Source organism: Ambystoma mexicanum, chromosome 5p (assembly GCF_040938575.1).
Source record: "Ambystoma mexicanum isolate Mex_15411 chromosome 5p, UKY_AmexF1_1, whole genome shotgun sequence".
In the NCBI taxonomy this organism is placed as follows: Eukaryota; Metazoa; Chordata; class Amphibia; order Caudata; family Ambystomatidae; genus Ambystoma; species Ambystoma mexicanum.
The window spans coordinates 165,634,147-165,655,108 of NC_090930.1; the positions used below are offsets into that span (position 1 = coordinate 165,634,147).

The window sequence follows — 20,962 nt, forward strand, 5'->3', positions numbered from 1 at the left end:
CAAGAGTTAATTGCACCTTTTTATAGGGGGCCAAGGTGCCTCGGATTTCCATCTGGCTCGCCTTATGATCTTTTCATTGGATGGGGAACTAGAGAAAAGGGCATTTACCACTGGAATACCCTGAGCGAAGTATAGGTCATGCCTATGACCATGTCTGCATCGAACCTTGAAGATACGTGTTGAATCCAGTGAGCCTCATGGTGTCCAAAAGTGCTGTTGCATCCAGGGGTGGACTGGGAACAAAAAATGTCCCTGGAAATGGTTTTCAAAGTGGTGCCAGATCATTGTGACGAGCAGTACAACCCCTTTGAAGGACTCCTTTCTTCTGGACAGGCACAGTTACGTATACCTGGAGCTGGGGAAGGTCTCCCTTCCCCTGGTCTTTCTTTGGCTTTTCTTCAGAGCCCTTTCAGTGGCTCGATGGGCAGTCCTGGTATTACTCCCCTGCAAAGTTCTGCCTTGGGTCCCAGACCACTTCAACTTGGTTTTCGGGTCCATGACCCTTCCAATTTGGGTTCTCTTGCTTTGGTCCCTGACCCCTTCATGGACCGTACCTTGTTGTCTGGCTCCTGAGTCTCCCGACTGCTTTTCTCAGCCCCCTTCTGTGTTGGCGCTGCCTCTGGCGGCTCCGCTGCACTTCCTCGGAGCCAGGCAGCACATCAGCGCCACACAGTGTTCTCCCGCACGTGGACTTCCTTCTCCTGCTTGTCTCGGTCTGCTGGTGCTCGGCCCCAGGGCGCTGTTGGTTAAATGCCCTCAGAGGGACCAAAGTCCAGAGTATGAAAACAATTTGGAGGAGCGCTTATGCGTGTGTGCGTTTTGGGGAGGGGAACAGCCAGACTTGGGGAGGGGAACAGCCAGACTTTGAGGGCTTTCCTAAACGCCAGGTGATCATCTGAGACAGATAGTGAGGGAGTTCCAGAAGGTGGATACATGGAAGGAGAAGCAGGCATCTCTGAGTCTGGAGAGCTTATGGCCCATGGCAACGGTGGTGTGGTGCATCTTTCAGGGTGCCACACAACCTCCTTACTCCATAGTACAGCTGCTAGGGGGATGGAGGAGGAGAGGAGGAAGGGGTTAGGAAGAGGGGGGAGACAGCGGGAGAGACAGGTGCCCCTCCTCCTCTGACCAACTTGGTTTACAGGGCGATTTCTGAGTTTCTCGATCTACTGATAAAACGGCAGAGCAGTCCAGGCCACTCTCCAGTAGAGATGAGCTATTTTAAAGGTACAGGTAATAATTTTGATTGGTATTGTAAAAGCGGTCCACACACTGTATATAAAAATGTATTCTTTATAATAAAAGTTGTGGATAGGCATAACTACAAAATGTTTACAGGCAAGTAAATGAATACACTTTTTTTTAGAATATTGTAAACTTATTGGTGTCACAGGACCACAGATTGTTCTCAGAAGTCCCGAAGTGCAACTGGACTGTTTATGAGGCTCCAGGTCTCTGAGAACACAGTTATTCCCAAGTTGATATTCTGGGCCTATGCGAGTCAGTTGGCCAATGTTAACCGCTGAAGTAAGTAGGATGTCTGCGCGGGGAACCCTGTAAGCGGTGGGGATTCAAAGAATTCCTCCAGAGGGATGAGAAGAGCCACCATTAGAACAGGGGACTGCAGAGGTAAGTATTTTTGTCATCAACCGGGATGGACCCGGTTCGAATGGCTAGCTCAGAAGTGGAGCCCTAAACCCGGGGGAGAACAAAACAAGCATACGTAGGTGAGTAGTAAGGGCACCCAATAGGTGATCCCAATGAAGAAGTGAAGATTAAGTCATTGCCTTAATGAGCCTGCAGAGTACAGCCCTTGGAGCAGCTGGTTGGGCATGGTTTGCAAACAAAGACCCTGTCTCCAGAAGAATGGTACCGTTAGCCCAGCTGAGGTTGAAGGGACTCCATGTGCAAGCAAAGAAACGACTGACGTATGAGCAAAGATTCATCAAAAGTGGGTTTTTTCAGGGGTCCCAGTTTGCGGTTCAATGAAAGTGCACCAGGGCATGACGGTTAAGGTCTCCACGTCCGGATCCATGTGCTATGTCTAACAAAGAATCCAGAAGAAACGCCAAGCCAGGGAGACCAAATTGTGGGATGCCTTGTTTCAGTCGTTAAACAGCACAGGCAGGCCCTAGTAGTTGGAGATACACAAAAGCCTTCCAAGCAACGGATCAACCTGTCTGCGCTGGATTAAAATAAGAGCACCGGACACTGTTACTACTGGTCTGGAAAGAAGCATAGCTATCTTTGTCAGCATCTGGTCAATCCTCTTGGATGCTTCAAGATACAAACCCAGCAGTTGACAAGGTTTGTGGTGTCGCATCCCCCTGGAGGCACCCACAGGCCCATCCATGCATCACATTGTCAGCTTCTGGCTGGAGCTCATGTTGGAAAATGACCTTACGTGGTCATTCGTGGTCTCCACCCTAACATACTCGAGGGTTTAAAGTACAGTTGCCTGAAATGTGTTCTACACATTTTGGGAGCCTTCAGGCAGGAAAGGCGTTTTAGGGGCCAAAATGGCTGCTACTCTTGTAGCAACTTAAATAACGTATGTTGCCTCTAACCAGAAGCAGTGCAATTATCTGGGTCAGGATACTCCCCCAGGAGACTAAGGGGCACCATTGCCCCCCACCATTCTGGGTCATCAGATCCCAGAAAAGGCCCCAAATGTGTCACATGCCCAGTATCGGGATGGAGCTCACTGGGGAGAAAATGGCTAAGACGTCATAGGAGCAAATATGCAGGGTAATCACAAAAGGGAGCAAAAGAGGACCACCTTCCTTGTTAACACCCTGACACTTTCTTCCACTTTCTCACACACAGGTGAGTTGAATGGAACTGTACTAATAAGATTGTGACTAGTCTTAGTATATTGGTGAGTGCAGGATGAGATCAAAGATGGAACCCAGCGTCAGCTAAACGATATTTGCTTAGATTTTACAGTGGCGAGAAGTCTCGAACAAAGCTGGGTAAGGCAATTAAATCTGGCGGGTGACTAATGCAGGCCATTGGAAGAGAGCAGTATGTGTCAATGTCGTTGCTCAGATTTCAGGCTGGCTCTGGCACCAGATTTCTCTGTTATGCTATTCTAGTTGGAAGATGAAAAACTGCCATGACTTAGTGTCCATTGAGGAGATTTTTGGAGTTCTATTTGAGGAGGCAGCTTTCCCCCTCTACAAACCCACATTTGGAGAAAGCTATGGGGGAGATGTATCCTTTCCCTCTTAAGGTCCCCGTAACTTCGCTTACTAGCGACATCACTCCGATGAAAAGTTGGGGGCTGGCGGATATGAACGCCTTGAGTAACCTTTCAAATGCCCACCGTAAGTCCCTACTTAAAGGGCTGCTGAAATAGTTTGGTATAGCATAGGACAGAAATCGTACTATGTCATCTTTTAATATTTTACTGTCTTGATTGTATGTATCCAAGTGCCCCGGTCTATTACATCTCCTGAGTGCCGAAGGATGATACTGATGGTCAGGTTTCATGTCCTCCCTCTAAGAGCTAGGATGAATTGGCTAACCTAAAGTAGGATATGTCCTTGTGGAATAAATGTCTAGGACCATATTTTATTAAAAAAAATATCTGGGCATCTATTGGACGGCAGAACTATGTTCATGAGAAGTAATTATCGTTTTTTCTTTTTTTTATACAACGGTTTTTATGATGTACAAGCATCTCTTAGAAGAAGAATCTTGAAGATTGTTTAATTTTTATGCAGTCCTATGTTTTAAGAACGGGTAGAGACCGTGGCGCTTGTGGGGATGAATTAACTATTTTATTATTGTAAATCTGTTTTTATGTGCTAATGATTAAATTCCGAATAAATCTAATTTCTGCTGAATTAGTTTGAAAGCTGCACATTGATATGTAAATGAGCTAAGCAAGACCATCTGTTTTTCTGGGATTTGATTCCATGAGCATTGTGAACATAGTGCAATAGGGGAGAAATGTATGCATCAAAGATTTCATAAATTGGGTGGGTATTAAATGTGAATGTGAGCATTTATTGTAAAATGACAATAAGAATTGTTTAAATCATTTTTATTTAAGGTCATGTTGGTGAAGATGAAACATAAGCTTTGCACACAAGAAGTTAACCCTTTCCTCATTTCCCCCTAGGGTACAAGTATGAAGGAGTACGGTTTGAAAGAGGAAACTGTGGCGTCAGCATAATGCGAAGTGGTAGGTTGTGATTTGTTTGGTTTCTAAACTAGTCACAGGTTTTAAAGGAGAATAGTGGCATTATTTAACCAAGTGATGTACTAATTGCCGGGGCACACGGTCAATTCAACGGCCCTGTCTCTAAATGATGTAAAAAACAAGGATGACATATTTTCTTGTACTGCAAATATTTTTGAATGTTGAAGAAACTTGTTCTAATCACTCGAGCTCACTGCTCTAGGATAACCATATATACAATTAATTATGAAGATGGGCCTACCAAAATAAAGGAAGCCTGCACAATCAAGGTCCTTGTCTAAGTATGCAACCGTTCCTAAGGGAGCATCTGTATGTTCAACCAGGACTAAATGACCAGAATGGGTCTAACACATGAAAATGTTTCCTTTTGTCACCAGCATATGACCCTTAGCTTTGATTGTCCTCCTGTCCTCCACTGTCAGCCTTGTGACTGTAATTAATGATCTTTGAATCATTTAGATTTCTTCATACCACATCTTTAGGAATGAATGTTCAGAACGTTGTGACCTCGTCGCCATGCTGGGATTTCCAGAGGGTTTCAGGTGCCAACTTTTAGGGAGAATTGTCATAAATGTGCTAATTTCCCTTACCTTTTGAGACCCCCAGCAACTTTGCTGGATTTCTAGGACTTTAATTTTTACCCACTCATGTATTTTGATGTGTGTTTTACTTTTGTGTTCTTTGGATATGGAGTTTTAGACCACTCCATAGGCATAATCTTTTTCTTGTGTGTCGCACAGCACCCTCAGTGCAGTGGCACAGGGATGTCTTTCAGACTTCCCAAGGTTTAAATACCTTCTATGGGACTGACTACTGTCTCCCAGTGAATGTAAAGTTAAATTGACTTTGCTAGTCTTTTTAAAATGCTAGACCCAGCACACACTGCCTTACAGCAGAGTGCTGGAGGGAATGCCTAGTATCCTATGCCTAGAAAACTCATGTAACCCTCAAAAGCTACCCTTTCTCAGAATGGTTGGTGGCAGTGGTATTACTATGGTTTGTCCGACCGCGACACTTTTAAACGCTCAGTTAGCTAACATCCACCAGAGCCATGTTTTTCAAGATGTAAAAACAGGTTCTGATCGACTTTTATTGCCATTTCTTTTTGGAAAGGACTTTCTAGTGTTTGTCTCTGCGTTCCAAACCAGGTTTGGTTCCTTAGTTAGTTTGCCTTTGGCGGGCTTCAGTACTAAAGCCCCCCCCTCTTGCGTCTGAGTATCTGGGGTGGACAGGATGTGAGGGAGGTGCCCGAAACTCCCTGTGCTTAGTCTCCTAGGAGACCTGAATGCACTCTGGAGTGATAGGCTGGCTGGCTGGCTGTTTGGCAAGGACAGCCACCCTGCTGGGTGAGTGGCAGCCAGGCTGGAATGAATTGGCGCAAACTGTTTAAAAGCAGGTCTCTGGGACTTGGAAGGCAGAGTCGACCACTGGAACAAAAGAACCGAAGATGAGCTGAAGGAAGACGACTGCTGCAACTCCTGGACCGTTGGTTTGCTCGGTGAAGCCCTGCTGCAGGGCCAAATAGCCTGAAACTCCCTCGACAGAGAAGCCCCTTCAAGGACGACTTCTTCCCTTGAGGTGGTGGGAACAACCAACTCACAAGCCACCTGGAAACCATCTCCATACTGGTCAGATTTTCTTCAGAGTGCTGTTGAAAACCGGGTAGCCAGTGAGAAGGATACCAGTTTGTGGACTTTAAGGCACTCGCACCTAAGCAAACGTTTTGCCAAACTTGTGGATCCTTCCCCATGCTGTGCAGGAACCTCCCGACGTCCTCCCTCTTGTCCCCACGACTGAGACCCAGGAACAGCGAGATATGCAGGAACTGCCAGAAACAATTGCCTCAGCTACAGCCTTTCTTCATTACAAAGGTACTGTGAAAACGCGGTTGGGAAATCCTCTCTGCCGCAATGAAAGTTTGTGAAACTTTCCAAACTTTGGAGTATTGTACGCTCCTTATCCGACATATAACTCTTTTTCGTGCAAACTACTTCTAAGAACATTGGCAAAGACTTAACCGTTTACTACCAGAAGTGTGCTATCGTATCCAAGACACTGATCCATTGACTTTGGCCCAGACCTATTGAAATGCCTTTTGTAGTGATCTGAACTATTTGCCCTGCCTGAGAAAGTATTGGTTTAATTCTTATAACCTTTGTCTTTTTACCCCTTTTTAAAGTTACTGACGTGCCATTTTTCTCCCACTTCAGGGGAGCCTAACCTGTTCAGAAACGTATTGGTTTGGTACTGGAGTGTATTATAGTGTGATATTGAGCTGTTTATTGCTAGTGGAATGTTTTCTAAATGACTGTGTAAATATATTAATATTGTTTTACCAAGAAACCTTGAGTAAGTGTTTGAACCACTGTGATTGCAAGTCCTTTGTGTAACACCTTGTACTGCTCACATCCCTCCTGAGAAAAGCCTGGCTGCTCAGCCCCGCTACCACAAAACTGTGTAGTACAGACTTATACCAAAGGTGAGATTGTGTAAATCTGCCTAACACCAACTAAAATGCTTTCTCTGTCTCCGTGGTCATAAAAATCTAGCGGAGCCTGACTCCCTTTTTGACTACCCAGGCTGAATGGTAATATACAAATGTACACGTTATACTAATTGTGTGTTTTGGAATGTGTATAAAGGAGCATTAGGAAGACTCAAAATGGCCCATGTGTAATGGACAGAAAGTAAAGTTTGAATCTTATTTGTGTTGAGATGGATTTCTAGAATCTGGCATGGTGAATTTACTTTCAATTCTTCAACTGGGCTGCTAGCCCCACACTCTATGCGCCCAAGGGGGCTCTGTGTCTAATCCTTCACTATCCCCAAGCCAAAATTGACTAAAGAGCCAGTGTCACTGTGGCTACCAGTGAATCTGTGTCCTCATAAGTGCCCTGGGGACCAACTCACTGACATGACTGCACGATTCATTGCTAAGTCTTGTGTGCCGTGACTCGCGAGCAGCTCTGACCTTCTGAGAGGTGCCAGGAGGCCCTGCTAGAGCCTTGTTGGAGGGGAGCACAGAAGTGAGGCAGGGGAGACTGACTAAGGCAGCCCCTTTAGCCTCGGCTGCGCCTTGTTGTGTGACTCTCCTCTAAACAGTTTACTTGGTTCCTCTGGACCCTGTGCCACCCCCCATTATGCACAGCAGTAGAGGCGAAGGGGTTTTTGCTGGAGAGTGCCTCATGAACCACGTTACATCGACAGACAGCGACGGGGAGCTGGATCTTGCTGATAAAGTTTGGTTTCTTTTTCCTGGATTTCAAGAGACTGAGACAGAGTTCTCCACTAAGTGGACTTATCTAGTAGCCCACCCATTCTTATAATCTTAATTCTTTTTTTAGTATTGTTTTATTTATGTTTCAGGCGGTAGAAATACTATACATTGTATTTTACAAGTGTTCGCATGTATTTGTTGTGGGCGTGTACTTGCACTTTATTTTAGCTGATAATGTCTTAAGAGGAAGGCTCAGAGCGTGCCTCTAAATGGGTCAGCTAGGAAGCGCACCTCTACATTTCTAGGAAGAATTGATGAAACAAATGCAATAAGAGAAACAGCTGGGTTTCTTAACAGTTGGGAAGTGGTAAATAAAATCCAAAATATGTTTCTAATGGCACAAGAGCTCCCTCGACCTGTACGACTTTGGGCCATGGAGAATATTGAGATAATCAGTATTGACAGTTGTGGGGCGGGCGGGGCATTGGAGGTGCCAAATAGGGTGGGACACAAGATCCAATTGAGTCTTGAGGAGATGCGAGTCCTGGCAAAGGACACCGTGGGGCGACCTAAGGTTAGCTTGGGGACACTTGTTGATGTGGATAGGTTTCTCTCTGGTTACCAGGTCCAAAGCATTGTGGGTGGATCAGAAGCGCTCCACTATAATATTCCGGTGGAGGTTGTGACTTCCAGAGTGGAGAACCCAGAGGAGGTTACAAAGAGTGGGCGGTGGGGAATAATTCCCTGTTACCCCGCGGGGATGGATGTAATAGGTTTGAGGCTTTAGTTAACCTTGGGCCAGGCGTGGAATTTGGCCCTGACCCAATGCCCATTGTCTTGGAGGATCATGCGGTAGAAGAGAACGCCCCTCCAGAAACATCCACTTGGACACTGGATGATCTCGGACTGGGTTTAGTTCACCCTAGCCCACAGGGTGTGGGGGATGCGATGGTTGCAAGTGTGCCCTGAAATTAATTTGTCAATCTTGAGGAAGTTGAATGTAGAGCTTAAAAATGATATCCGAAGACTGGCTAAATTGGTCGAGGACTTGATGGTCCAGGTTCCCCCTACCCAGGGGCTGGTAGTGGAACCTCAGGTGGAAGCCTTGTCCAAACAGGAGGGTTAGGGGTATGATATGGTCTCTCTGTGAGGCCTGTTGCATATTTGGTTGTCCAGAGTGGTGGCATGGGAGAGGACAAGAAGTGTGAGCCCCAGAGGGCAGTATTCGGCCTCCCAAGTGCTAGCTCGGTAGATAATGCTAATAAAAGACTGCTTCTACCTCCATGAATGTGCCAAAGAGGTTGGAGAAGGGGTCATGAACAGGGGGGAGGGGGGGGAACTGCCTGTCAATAAGGTCGTCCATTGGCTGAGGGCCAAGAGAGGGTATCCGGTTATTCTATCGAATCACAAACCATCGAAACACAAACCATAGAATTATTTCCATTGAAATACCATTCCAAAGAATGGCCATTTCGTTGAAAAAAATGTGATGGTTCCATCGACATGGAATGCTAATTATTAGGGGGCTAGGGCTAGGGATGGAGCTTGGGTTAGTGTTTGGGCCAGGGCAAAGGCTAGGGGGGTAGGCGTGGGGGCTGGAGGGGAACCCCCCAATATATATAAAAAATATTAAAACGGGCTGGATAGTGCTGAAATTTCAGCACTGGACAGCGCCATATAACGTTTTAAAGTAACACAAAAATGCATGAAAACGTGCTTTTTACATGTAAAAGTGCATTTCCATTGAAACCAGTCCATGTATATTGTCGATGGACTGGTTTTGATGGAATTGCACTTTTATATGTAGAATATAGGATGTCGAGGGTTTGTATTCGATGCTTTTGTAATTCGCCCCTTGTTTTCGAGGCCATCACTATAAACCCCAAGAGAGGTTGCTTGTCAGTCATTCGTAGTAATAACTTACACTGAAAGAGGCTCATGGGTGCTCGAGACGAGGATGCAATTGAGATCACAATTAAAGATCCACTGCTTGTTCAGGGATCCCTTCCTCTGAACGAACTAAGAATTTTCATTAAAATATCTCCACCAGTAGGGCAGCATGATTATGATGTAAGAGGCCCTGGGATTTCGGTCAGTGGGAGGAAGATCTGATGGGCTGGTAGGCACCCACACCCAGACCAGGTGCAATCTTGAAAGCGGCGCAAGCCTTTTAGCGGGCATTGATCATAGGGGGAGCTGAGGGCACAACAGCTCCAGGGAGGTGGGGATTCAATATAGACTGCTCCAGCTCGGTGGGAGCCACGAGCAGGCAACCAGGAAATGGACTGGATGCCCTGTCGACCCGTTCTTACTATGGACCAGGATGCCATGGTGCTGTGTGCTAATCCGAGGCCTTAAATGGGAAACTGGCTGATGCAGACCACGCCTGAGGTGCGGGTCATTTCCTGGAATATCACTGGGGTGACAAAAATACCTATCTGACAACGATTGGGTTAATCTTGTCAGGGATTACGGGGTGATCAGTTTACAAGAAACTTGGGCCCTTGAACCTCCACATATTCAAGGATTTGCCACCTTCTTTTCCCCAGCCCATTTGAGGTGGTGGGAGGGGGGGGGGTTATCCCAGGTGGGGTTTGGGAACCTGGGTAGATGCGGCTTTGTTGAAGTCTGTGACCAGGACTGAAACCGCATGTAGCAAGCTGCTTGAGATCCATATCAAACTATAGGACGATTCTAAGATCCTGTTGATTAATTATTACAACAAGGCTCCAGCTATAAGGGGCATGGACTTAGTAGATAGAATCACTGGCATTGTAGCAGATTGGAGATGGCGCTCCCATTGGCCTCTTGAGATCTTGCTCATGGGTGATCTCAATCTCCAATTTGAGCCACTTCGATGCATGGGTGAGATCATGGACGAAGAGGACAGCCACTGCAGCTTATTCACTAAAACAGCTGTCAACTTGAGAGCGTGTAATGAGCGTCTCCCAGGTGACTCACCAGCAGCCTCCACATTCGATAACCTGGCTACAAGTAACACCGACTATCTCCTGGTTAATCTCAAGGCTTGGTGCCATGTAAAATCATTCTCAGCGCTCAAGAGGGCTGACAGTGACCACCACCTCCTAAGCTTAGAGAATAGTGAAAACTTATGGGCCACCCATGTTGGTAGATCTATTCGCCCGGGGGAGGTGGCGGTTCCCCTGGAAATTGTGGGGCTGAACAGGACAACACTGAGGTAGTGCAAGATGGACCTCGAGGCAGTGTTGCCACTGGCCTACAAGGTTATTATCCAATTGTTGGAGGACTTTGCAAGGGTACCTCCTGGTGATGTAGCCCATGTAATTTCTGTGCATGAGAAAGTGATGGAGCAGATGGGCCAGTGCTTCTCCAAACCACGGAAAGCAGTACATAGATATACTGAGACAGCTACTCCGTGGTATGATGAGGAATGCAAACTGTCTAAGGGGAAGCTGGTAGTAGCGTCTAAGCTTCCTCTCCCTAGGAGGGGGATAGAGTTGAGGCCGGCCAGACTGGAGTACCGTAGATTACTGAAGGAATAGAAGGGTTGTTATGACGGCACCTGGGAATCATAGGAATAGGGGACTCTGGGTTTCTGGGCATTGATGGGGACAACCCGTGGACCTGGAGCCAATATTCTGCAGGGAAGCATATCTGAGAAGACCTGGGTTGACCACTACGGTTGCTTGTAAAGTGCAGAGGGGACCGCATGCGCCGGGGCTAACTATATGGGTCTGGGGCAGTAAAGGTGGAGACCGGTAGTACTGCCCTGTTGGTATTATCCAGTGAACAGGTGAAGAAGGCCCTTTTAGGCCAGAAATTGGGTAAGGCTCCAGGCCCGGATATGGTTCCCATTGACTTTTTACAGGAACAAGCTCACGGTCCAGGTCCCTTTTTTGACCAAACTCTTCTACTCAAAATAGAGTGGAGGGATGGTTCTGGGGGCTCATGTGGTGATCTGGCTAATTTTAGACTGATCTCTCTACTGAATGCTGGAGGAAAAACCTTTGCCCGGGCTCTCCTATACCATCTGCCTGAATGGGAAAGCAAAATAAGATTGACCACCGCCAGGCGGGCTTCCGTGTAGGGCTGAGCACAACTGACCAAAGCCTTTGGCTGCGGCTAGTGTGCGATAAATACGCAGGTCTCTGGAAGACTAGCGTCTACGCAATGTTTGTAGACTTGCAAACTGCTGTTGTCACTGTTCCTAAAGAACGGCTATGGGAGGTCCTTGGGGAACTATGGTATTCCGGGTGCACTTCTGTCAGCTATCTAAAGTCTTTATACAGACAACACTGCAGTGGTGCGGTGGAGAACGGATGCAAGTGCCACACGTAGTATAGTATAAGGAGCTGGTTCAAGCATGTTAAGACTCTGCTGGGGGAACTGGGGTTTGAGGAATATTGGTGTAACCCTAGTGCTCTAACTCTAGCATCTAGTGCTGTGGTAAAGGGGGCGGCTTTGGTTAAGGTGGAGCGCGATAATGTGTTGAGTTCCCAAGATTCTGCAACCTTATTTTGTTATCTTGCCATCAGATGGGCTGCGAAGAATACCTAGATTTTATTCCCTCTAAATTTGAATTCCGTTGCACAGGTGGGATAATGGTGTTTCTTTGTCTTGTTTGTTATGCAAGGATCCAAAAGAAGACGTTGAACACTTAATTTTGCGACTATTTATGAAATCTTTATTTTGATCTCTGGTGTTTGGTCAGGATTATTCTAAGGTTAAAAGCTTTTTAATTTGGTCTTTCTTAACCGATATTGTTCAGACTGGTGTAGCAGAGATCTAGAATATGGTCACACTATGTAGGAATTTCAGGTAAGGGATATGCCTGCCCCATTTACAGAAACGGAAGCTACCCGCTACAGACTGAAAGGCACAGTTCAACCCACAAGGTTAATTGGGGGATATCTATCGGGTAATAGAAGGGCACTTAATCCTTAATGATCGCTTCTGTTTATTCTGAACCAAGGCCAACTACTCTGAATCGGACACCATCAGACTGGTTCTGAAATTCCTGTATGCATTGCACCTTCCCTTGTTCAATGACCAGTATGGTTCAACAAGGTCGCGTTCTCTTCCCCTGAAGACAGGACAGGCCGCTGCAGGCTCGAGTGCAATATTATATCTCCATTGCTTGTGATATACAGTGAGAATCGCTAGTCCCTGACCCCTAAGTCACCTTCTTGTAGCACCACACTCGTTTGCAGCTCCTTCTGGTAAATAGTCAAGAACCTTTTGGCAAACATGGCCAGAGATGACTGTAGTTGGGGACGCTCACTCACGGGATGGAGCCCACTCCAAAGATCTGACAGTCAGCAGTCCTTGGTCTCCATCAGTGTCCAAATTACACATCAACCTTTTGGCACTGAGGGCAATCATACTAACGCTGAAGGCCTTTTTGCCCTCTGTACAGGGAAAGAATGTCCTGATAATGATGGACAACACAGTGGCCGTGTACTACCTCAACTAGAGAGGATGTGTAGGGTCACTTCCACTGTGCAGGGAGGCAATGCAGCTCTGGTTCTGGACAATTCAAGATGGAGTCGCCCTGTCAGCAGTTCACCTAGCTGGAGAGGAGAATATGGTGGCGGACACTCTGAGCAGGCAGAGCAGTGTCTCCCACGAGTGGGAACTAACTCAGGAAGTCCTTTGAGATATTCACCCTTTGGGGACCCCCTCAAGTGGATCTGTTCACGACCAGTATCACCCGGAATTGCAAACTTTTCTGCTCCAGGGAATTTCCCCCAAGAGGAGCTTTTGGAGACTTGTTCGTAGTAGACAAGGAGGTTCCACTGCTGTAAGTGTTTCCCCCAGTTGCTGTCATTCCTCACGTAATCAGGAGGTTGACAAAGTATGGGAAATGATCCCAATTGCCCCGGATTGGGCCAGGAGGACGTGGTACCTGGACCTTCTGGACATGTCCATCAGCCCTCCAATGCATCTTCCGCAAAGAGAGGACCTTCTTTTGTGAGAGGATGGTTGGGTTCTCCATCCAGAGGTCAAAACACTCAACCTTCGTGGATGGTTTCTGAGAGATTGAGATATAACGATTGGGACCTCCCGGATGACGTAATGGAGATTTTGCTTTCGGCCAAAAGGCCAGCAATGAAATCCTTATTTATACCACTTGGAAAACATTCTGCAGCTGGTGTAAAGAAAATGATGTGGACCCCTTTTCAATGCAATACACTTATGGTGATATCTTTTTTGTTAAATTTAGCAAATCTGGGGCTCCAAATTGGAACAATAAAAGGTTACTTGGCAGCGCTTTCAATTTTTAAACCCCCAATTGGAAGCGGTATCTTATTTCAAGATGTTAATCATTCAATTTCTTAAACAGCCCACTAATGTGTTCTCTCCTACACCTTTCCAAGTACTGATTTAGGACCTTATTATTGTGTTGAAATTTCTAATGTATGCTCCCTTTGAACCACTTCATTCATGTGCACGAAGACTATTAACTTTCAAAACCATTCTGTTAGATGTGTTGACATCAGACTGCAGGGTGAGTGAGTTGCAGGCCTTATCTAGTAAGCTTCCATTTACTATTTGTTTTTGTTTTTTACAAGTATTTGGGGTTAAACCTTCTTTGTTGTCAATTGTATCAGATGTTCATTTATCCCCAAAAATCATACTTCTTACATTCTATCTGCCTCCTCATCCTGGTAAGGAAGAGGAAAGGCTGCCTAGGCTTGATCTCAGAAGGACTTTGAGCTTTTACGTTTCACGAATGGCGAAAATACGTCAACATGACCAGCTTTTCATTGGGTACACTGGACACAAACTGGGTCTTCCCGTTACAAAACAACTTTGTCCAGATGGATAATTCTTGCTATTACAGAATGCTACTGATTGGCTGGGAAAGATCCCCCAGAAAGCCAGAGAGCTCATTCCACAAGGGGCATGGCAACATCTTCTGCTCTGTAAAGAGGGGCGCCTATAAAAGACATTTGTGCGGCAGCCACTTGGTCTACCATTCACACATTTACTAAACATTACTGTCTGGATTCATCCTCTAGCCAGGAAGGAGGATTTGGGAATGCTGTCCTACGTTCAATCCATGTCAATTCTTAAGTCTGAGAATTCTGTGAGAGAGGGGGAGTGAACTGAGGTACGGGGGTATAGTGATGCAGTATATGTGCGACTAATGTCCCATCTGGAGTTGACAGCTGCTGCATCTAGTCGAGGGATGGACAGCCACCCTGTGTCAAAGTATTCTGAACAGCTGACCCTGGAAGAGGGATGGCTATCTGTTGAGGAATCTGCAGGAGAAGAATCCGTACAACATTTTTCCTTCTCTCTGGTATTGGTATAGCCATAGGTGTAGTCCACCATTTATCAGGTTGACTTGTGATGAACCTCATTTTGTGTGCCAGTTTTTATGAAGAGAGAATAGCTATGCTCCCTACTAAGCACGGCTTGCAATAGATATGCTTAATTGTTCTTGTACAGATGGTCCCCTCCCCCCCCCCCCCCCCACCCCCCCTCAGGATGTGGTTCAGCAGCATATAGGATTGTGCTGTTACCTATTAGTGATCCAGGGTGTTATTCTGATGCTTCAGTTAAGGGGCTAATAGTTTGAAGAGAATGTTTGTACCGTGTTTTACGCCCTCAGAAAATCAGGAAGCTTGGTACTAGAGTTGCGGCTATTCGCTTTTAGGAGATATCGGCAACAAACTTTGCATGATCGATTGGGAGACAATAAAAAAGCAACACTTGGCAATGTCTGTAAGTTGAGCCTTAATTCCCTCTGTCAATTGTTTTTCATGTGTGCTTTTTTTTTTTTTTTTTTTCTTTTCCTTTTTTTGTCTGTCTGTTGCAGGCGAGGCAATGGAACAAGGACTACGGGACTGCTGTCGATCCATTCGAATAGGAAAGATCCTCATTCAGAGTGACGAGGAGACGCAGCGAGCTAAAGTGTATTATGCCAAATTCCCCCCAGACGTGTACAGGCGGAAGGTTCTCTTAATGTATCCCATTCTAAGTGAGTAGTAGATGGGGCTTTACTCTCTGAATGCTGTAGGCACTTGCTATGCACCGTGCTGTATTTTATGAATAATGGCATGCTTCACACAATATAAGATGCACCCTTCCCCAAACCCTGCCATCCCACCATCTCTCCTGACCGCCATCAAGTACAGCTCGCACTGTTCACCCGTTACCACTAGCAGAAAAGTGTACCATTCCCTGTGATACTAAGTAGTAGGCCGATAATAACTATTGCGTCACGCTGCAGGAAGAACGACATGGCAGGCAGGAGTCGGTCTGTATCGCCTGATGAGTGGGAAACCGCTCTTCCCTTTTATTGTTGTGGTCACATGGTCCTTGCCATGTGACCTGAGCAAAATCCCTTCACAGGGGCTCCTTCCCCAGGGTCACAGCACCACACATACCATTACCTAGACTTTATATAGGCAATCGCCAGCACAGGTGGACAGTAATCCCTTGCACTATAGAAAACAAAAGGAAAATCAAAATGGCCACCAGCATACCTATGTCCATAGACAATCTTCCTTACACACCATATGACCCTAGGCACATGGCCCAATAAGGACGAGCCCTTACTGCACAGGTGCAATCAATGCACTTGGGCCACCTCCAAGTGGGTATGGGGCTGACCTTTAAAAGGCAAATTGTCAATCTGTGGGAGATCTGCCAGCAGACGGACTGGAATTCTGGGGAGGCAGCATTCAGTAGAGTAGACACAGAAGCCCTTGAATCGGGTACTGATGAGTGGTTTAGTGCAAGAAGCATGAGGAAAGCTATGTGTAAGGATTCATTTTATTGGAGTTAAGGAGGGAGAGTAGTGAACATAAAATCAACATTGCTTAGTTCGAAAGCTAGTAAATTGGAACGCGTAGGAAAGTTTCAATTGGGGAAAAAGTGAACGTTGCTTGGAGATGAATTGTGGTGCGATAGGTTACTGAGCTGGAATTCTTAAGGAACAGTTGGCAGATTTTTGAGAAGACCGTTTTCAACAGACACAAATAGATCTGGTGGGTAAGGAATCGACAGGGTTCAAACCAAGCTTGAGTTGGACAGAGGAAGCATTTTGGAACAGTGCAGTCCGTTTCTTTTTATCCTTTGCTATCCAGAATTCTGTCCTTTTTTGAAGACTTGCCTTGAAACTCATGAGACTACTGTAGAATTGGTTAAACTTGAGCACACTTGCTTTAGTTTGCAGCAAGAGTAAATCACTCTTTGGGTAGCCTAGACTTTAATCGAAATATAATAGCAGACTTCCTCTCGCATACGTCTGCAATATAACCAACTGTTGCACTCTGCTGCGACCTGATGGTGGAACCAGAAATTGCTTCTTGAAAGTTGTATGGCAAAAGTAGTGGTGTAGTCAGTTGTACACACCAACCTGGGTTCTTTATTTTTCCGACTGATTGGAACTGCCCACGCAGCCACTTGCCACAGTTACATGGGCAGATGAGCTGCACTTTGACTGCTGTTAGGTTAGGGATTTTTTGTTGCCCCTTTCCAGTGTTTGCGTTCTGGCACCTGATATTTGGCTGTTGTCGAATAAGCTCTGTGAGTTCAGTTTTTTAACCTATGATTAACCCGCGAGGTACTGCTTAGAATCCTGGCAGGGTAGACTTGCGTCCTTCAACCTCCCCAGGATGATTCATTGAGATTAATTTACCCACACTTGTTGTTAAAGTGCTTTGTAAATGAAGGAATCTAGCTCCCTACCAGCACTTGCCACTAGCTTATTTTTATTTACTGTTTATCCTATGTACTGCTCTGGCCCCCTGCCTTTCCCCTCGCATCCTCCCCCCCTTTCCTACACAATCTCAATGTCACCTGGCCTAGTAAGATCGTTGTCTGTCTTTACTCTGTTTCCCCTCCCTTGCCTCGAAGCGCCTTGATACACTTGTGTATAGGCGCGTTATAAATGGCATATTTCATATCGTAGCGATTGTCCTTGCAATAGGCAGTCATTTGGGTCGGTAAAATGCCAAACACTAACAAGCTGTGCTCCTCTCGCCTATCTGATCTCCCTCTTACCGATATTCTAAGGCAAAACATTTAGCACCAGCTAATACCCAAAACTAAGAAGCAGTGTACAGATAACGTGCAATCATCAGGTCACCCTCCTTTAGTAACGCAGGGAAATAAGATAGTCGGTTTTCACAACATGATTGTTCAATATAGATAAAGAATAAAAAATGATGTTTTTCTTAGAGGAGAGAATTACTCAATAATTAAAGTGGTATCCATACTTCCCTAATCAGGTGCTAACCCTTTTAAGGTTTGGTTCAGTTGGAGGGCGTGCTATGAATGCTGTAGGCACTTGCTATGCACCGCGCTGTATTTTATGAATAATGGCATGCTTCACACAATATAAGATGCACCCCTCCCCACCCCTCTATAAAAGAGCAGGTGGACATTCTTGGTGTGCCAACCGCATGGGGAGAAGTACAGAAAAGCCAACGGCTTTTGCTTTGAGGTAGTACAATTAGTTTTCCAGGTATTGGTATCAAATGGAAAGTTACAGGCATCAGGTGGTCCATTCAAATGGAAGGCACTCAAATGGTCAGGTGTTGCTATTATATGCGAGGTACACAATTGGCTTAGTCTACTTTTCATTTCCTGGCACTTGCATCATACCCATGTACTCCATTCAAATGCACAAGCACAGAAATCATGTGCCAGGTATAACACAATATTAGGCGCTCATTCAGCCAAATACGTCGATCATAGGGCCGGTGTTGGCATCAACAGCATAGGTGCTTTTTAAAAAATGTTTATTAATCACAGGTATTGCTATAAAATCACAAACAACGTTATCTTTTTTTGTAAACTTTTTTTTAACACTACTTATATACTTGCCATCACATATAGGCAGGATAGCACTGGGGCGGTCATTTGTTTCGGGCACAAATTAAACCAGCTTAGTACATGGGGAAGGAAGGAAAGGTGTTCACAACATTTCGCATCAGTGTTACAACATGGTCCCGAAATGACTTTTGCCAAGTGAAAGAATTGTTGTGGGGAGTTTGAGTGTCCCTGAAAAGCTTTCTTAAAATGGGTATCGCCGGTGCCCCCAGCAGAAACCTCTGGCCCAGAAACTCATATTTGGAATTGTCATTGTATCTGGGGCTCTGCCGCATGCAGCGGTCATTGTCCAATATTCTTGGCCACGTTTTTAAATAGATTAAAGGATAGTTCCGGGACTTTTTTTTAATTGTCCCTACGGTTCGGCCATGTGTTTTTAAGCATAACTCGGTAGATCGTAGAAAACTTTCCTATGGACCTTACCCGACTTTTCGTCCATTAACGCACTCGAAATCAGCCGCCATTTTCTGATAATCCTATCATTTCCCCCCATCGTCCTGGCTCACCTGCGTTTGCGGCACTAAATCAAATCCCCCGCCCCTGAAAGACTTTATCAAAACATTCATATTCCCCGCCTCTATCCGTGACGTGACTGTGCTGCGTAGGCAAACGCGCCCAGGCGTCTTCTACGCGACTCCACACAGAACCCGGAAACCAACACAGATTAGCTCACAACACAGCGCGCCACAATTCGCAATATGAAACTGTACTTTTAAATCAAACCGCAAGATTGTAAATTTGGTAAAGTACATTTATTTGACATCAAATGTTTAGAGAATATTCAGCGATTTGCATTTTTATTTGCTCAGGTTCCAAAAAGTTCGTTTTGAGGCACGCGATGTTCCTTTGCTGTACACAGGGTCTTAGATCATCTCACAATACAGCGCCACAATTCGGAATATGAAACTGGTTTAAAAGCAAACTGCAAGATTGTACATTTGGCAAAGTACATTTATTGGACATCAAATGTTGAGAGAATATTCAGCGATTTTCATTTTTATTTGCTCTCGATCCAAAATAGTTCGTCTTGAGGCAAGCGATGTTCGTGTGCAGTACACAGGGTGTTGGTTTACGATAAAATAAGCTCTTCGGTCGCACTGATAATCGCATGGCTGTTCCAACAACGAGGCACTAGGCCACCACAACGGTCTGTATGTTGCATCTAGCCGTTAGTACCGCGTAAGGGCATACTTGTACTTGGCGATCGTCCCATAAAATGGTCAGGGTGGTAACGTTGTTCACGCGGAGAAGCAACTGGCGGTTAAAAAAGCCGTCCGCCGGTGTCTGGTACTCGTGACACATGCAGTAATGCATGATGTACCTGTTTGAAAAACATAAACGATGAAATTAGTCTCACCATCAGATCTTTATTAAAATTATTCATTTTATATATTCGGTCGGGAAATTATTTCATAGCTAGGACAGTGCAACTGGGTTTTAAACGTCAAGGGGGGGCTGTAGGATACTGAGACAGTCCATCAGTGCAGGGGTTGACAGGGAGTGCAGGTGGAGAGTGGAAGGGCCCAGGACCGAGATCGCAGACAGTGGACCAGTTGTAGCAGGGGAGAGGGAGAGAGAAAGCAGAAGCAAAGGTTTTGAGGTGCTTCCGTAAAAGTAGACGGTTCTCCCCAAGATAGTGCGCGGTACAAAACAATATGCCACATAGAACGAACAAGTAAAACTTAACCCGTCTTTAAAGCTACTGTATAGTAATTAAATTGCGGTATAAACTCATCTAAAGAGTTACTTACATTATATTTGCATTTTCCATTGTGTCTGTGCGTAGGGCAGCCCCGAAATACCACTCCTTCTATGCCGACGTTATTTCTTCTAATGAACGAACATGAAATGGCTTTCGTTTCTGAAATTATATTCATTATCGTTTCTTACGTGGTCCCGGCCTGTCAAGGTCAAAATACAATAGAACCTTATACTGAGTCGTGGGCCATTCTGGCACCCGAGAAAAAATCAAAGCAGCTGACATTCACTTTGAACGAGCACACATTCCTAGTTAGCTACATTCAGTGTAAGGCATTTTCACAGGACTTGAAATTTACACTCCATCTTTGCATTTTGTCTGCGTGCTTTGCAGCCCCACAGAACCATAAATACGGAGACATTCTATATTTTTTGAAAAATGATTTATATTACTGTTTGGTTTAATTTAATGCGCAAATGAACAAGGTTGGATAGATACACATATTCAATGGGCCTGCGACATGAGGAGACTCGAGAGAACAGACAATCAAATTACAATCATTTAAACCGTGATGTGTATTTCTCAATGAGTTCTTCTTTAGGTGGACATGGAACAGAGGCAATGTTGGGTGGCAATGCAGTTGTCCCCTGCACAGGTTCGTTCACAACTCCATTTATGTGCCTATCTAGGACGTCAACAATAAGTTTCTCAATAAACTCATATTGCATATCCTCAAACACTGGTTTGATCACCCATTGTTTACTTCTTTTAGTGAAGGCCTTATTGTAGCGAAGCGTCCCTAAAGTTCCGGTCGTCCTACTTTGTTGACGGCCAACATTATGGTTATGTGCCAAGACCGCTAAAAGAGTCCGATTTATCATGCCCTCCATGCCAAAATGCAATCGTTTTGGCCTGTACTTTAGGCACATATTGTGAAACACCTCCAAATCTCCTGTGTGGCAGAATTCCGTGAGTCCCCTCAAAGCTTTTGTTATAGTTTTATCAAATA

The 20,962-nt window shown here is 45.4% G+C and overlaps 1 protein-coding gene across 2 annotated transcripts in view; it reads left to right on the forward strand.

The window, feature by feature from the left end:
• The window catches only part of UPRT (uracil phosphoribosyltransferase homolog), a 183,882-nt gene that overhangs the window by 78,869 nt on the left and 84,051 nt on the right, over positions 1 to 20,962 (forward strand). For both annotated transcript variants that reach the window (XR_011274137.1, XM_069612581.1), the window contains exons 4-5: positions 4,127 to 4,189; positions 15,232 to 15,393. Coding sequence is in view for 1 of the 2 variants with exons in the window: in XM_069612581.1 (XP_069468682.1) it covers positions 4,127 to 4,189; positions 15,232 to 15,393 (225 nt within the window). In the remaining variant the exon portion in view is untranslated. The remainder of the gene's footprint in view (positions 1 to 4,126; positions 4,190 to 15,231; positions 15,394 to 20,962) is intronic.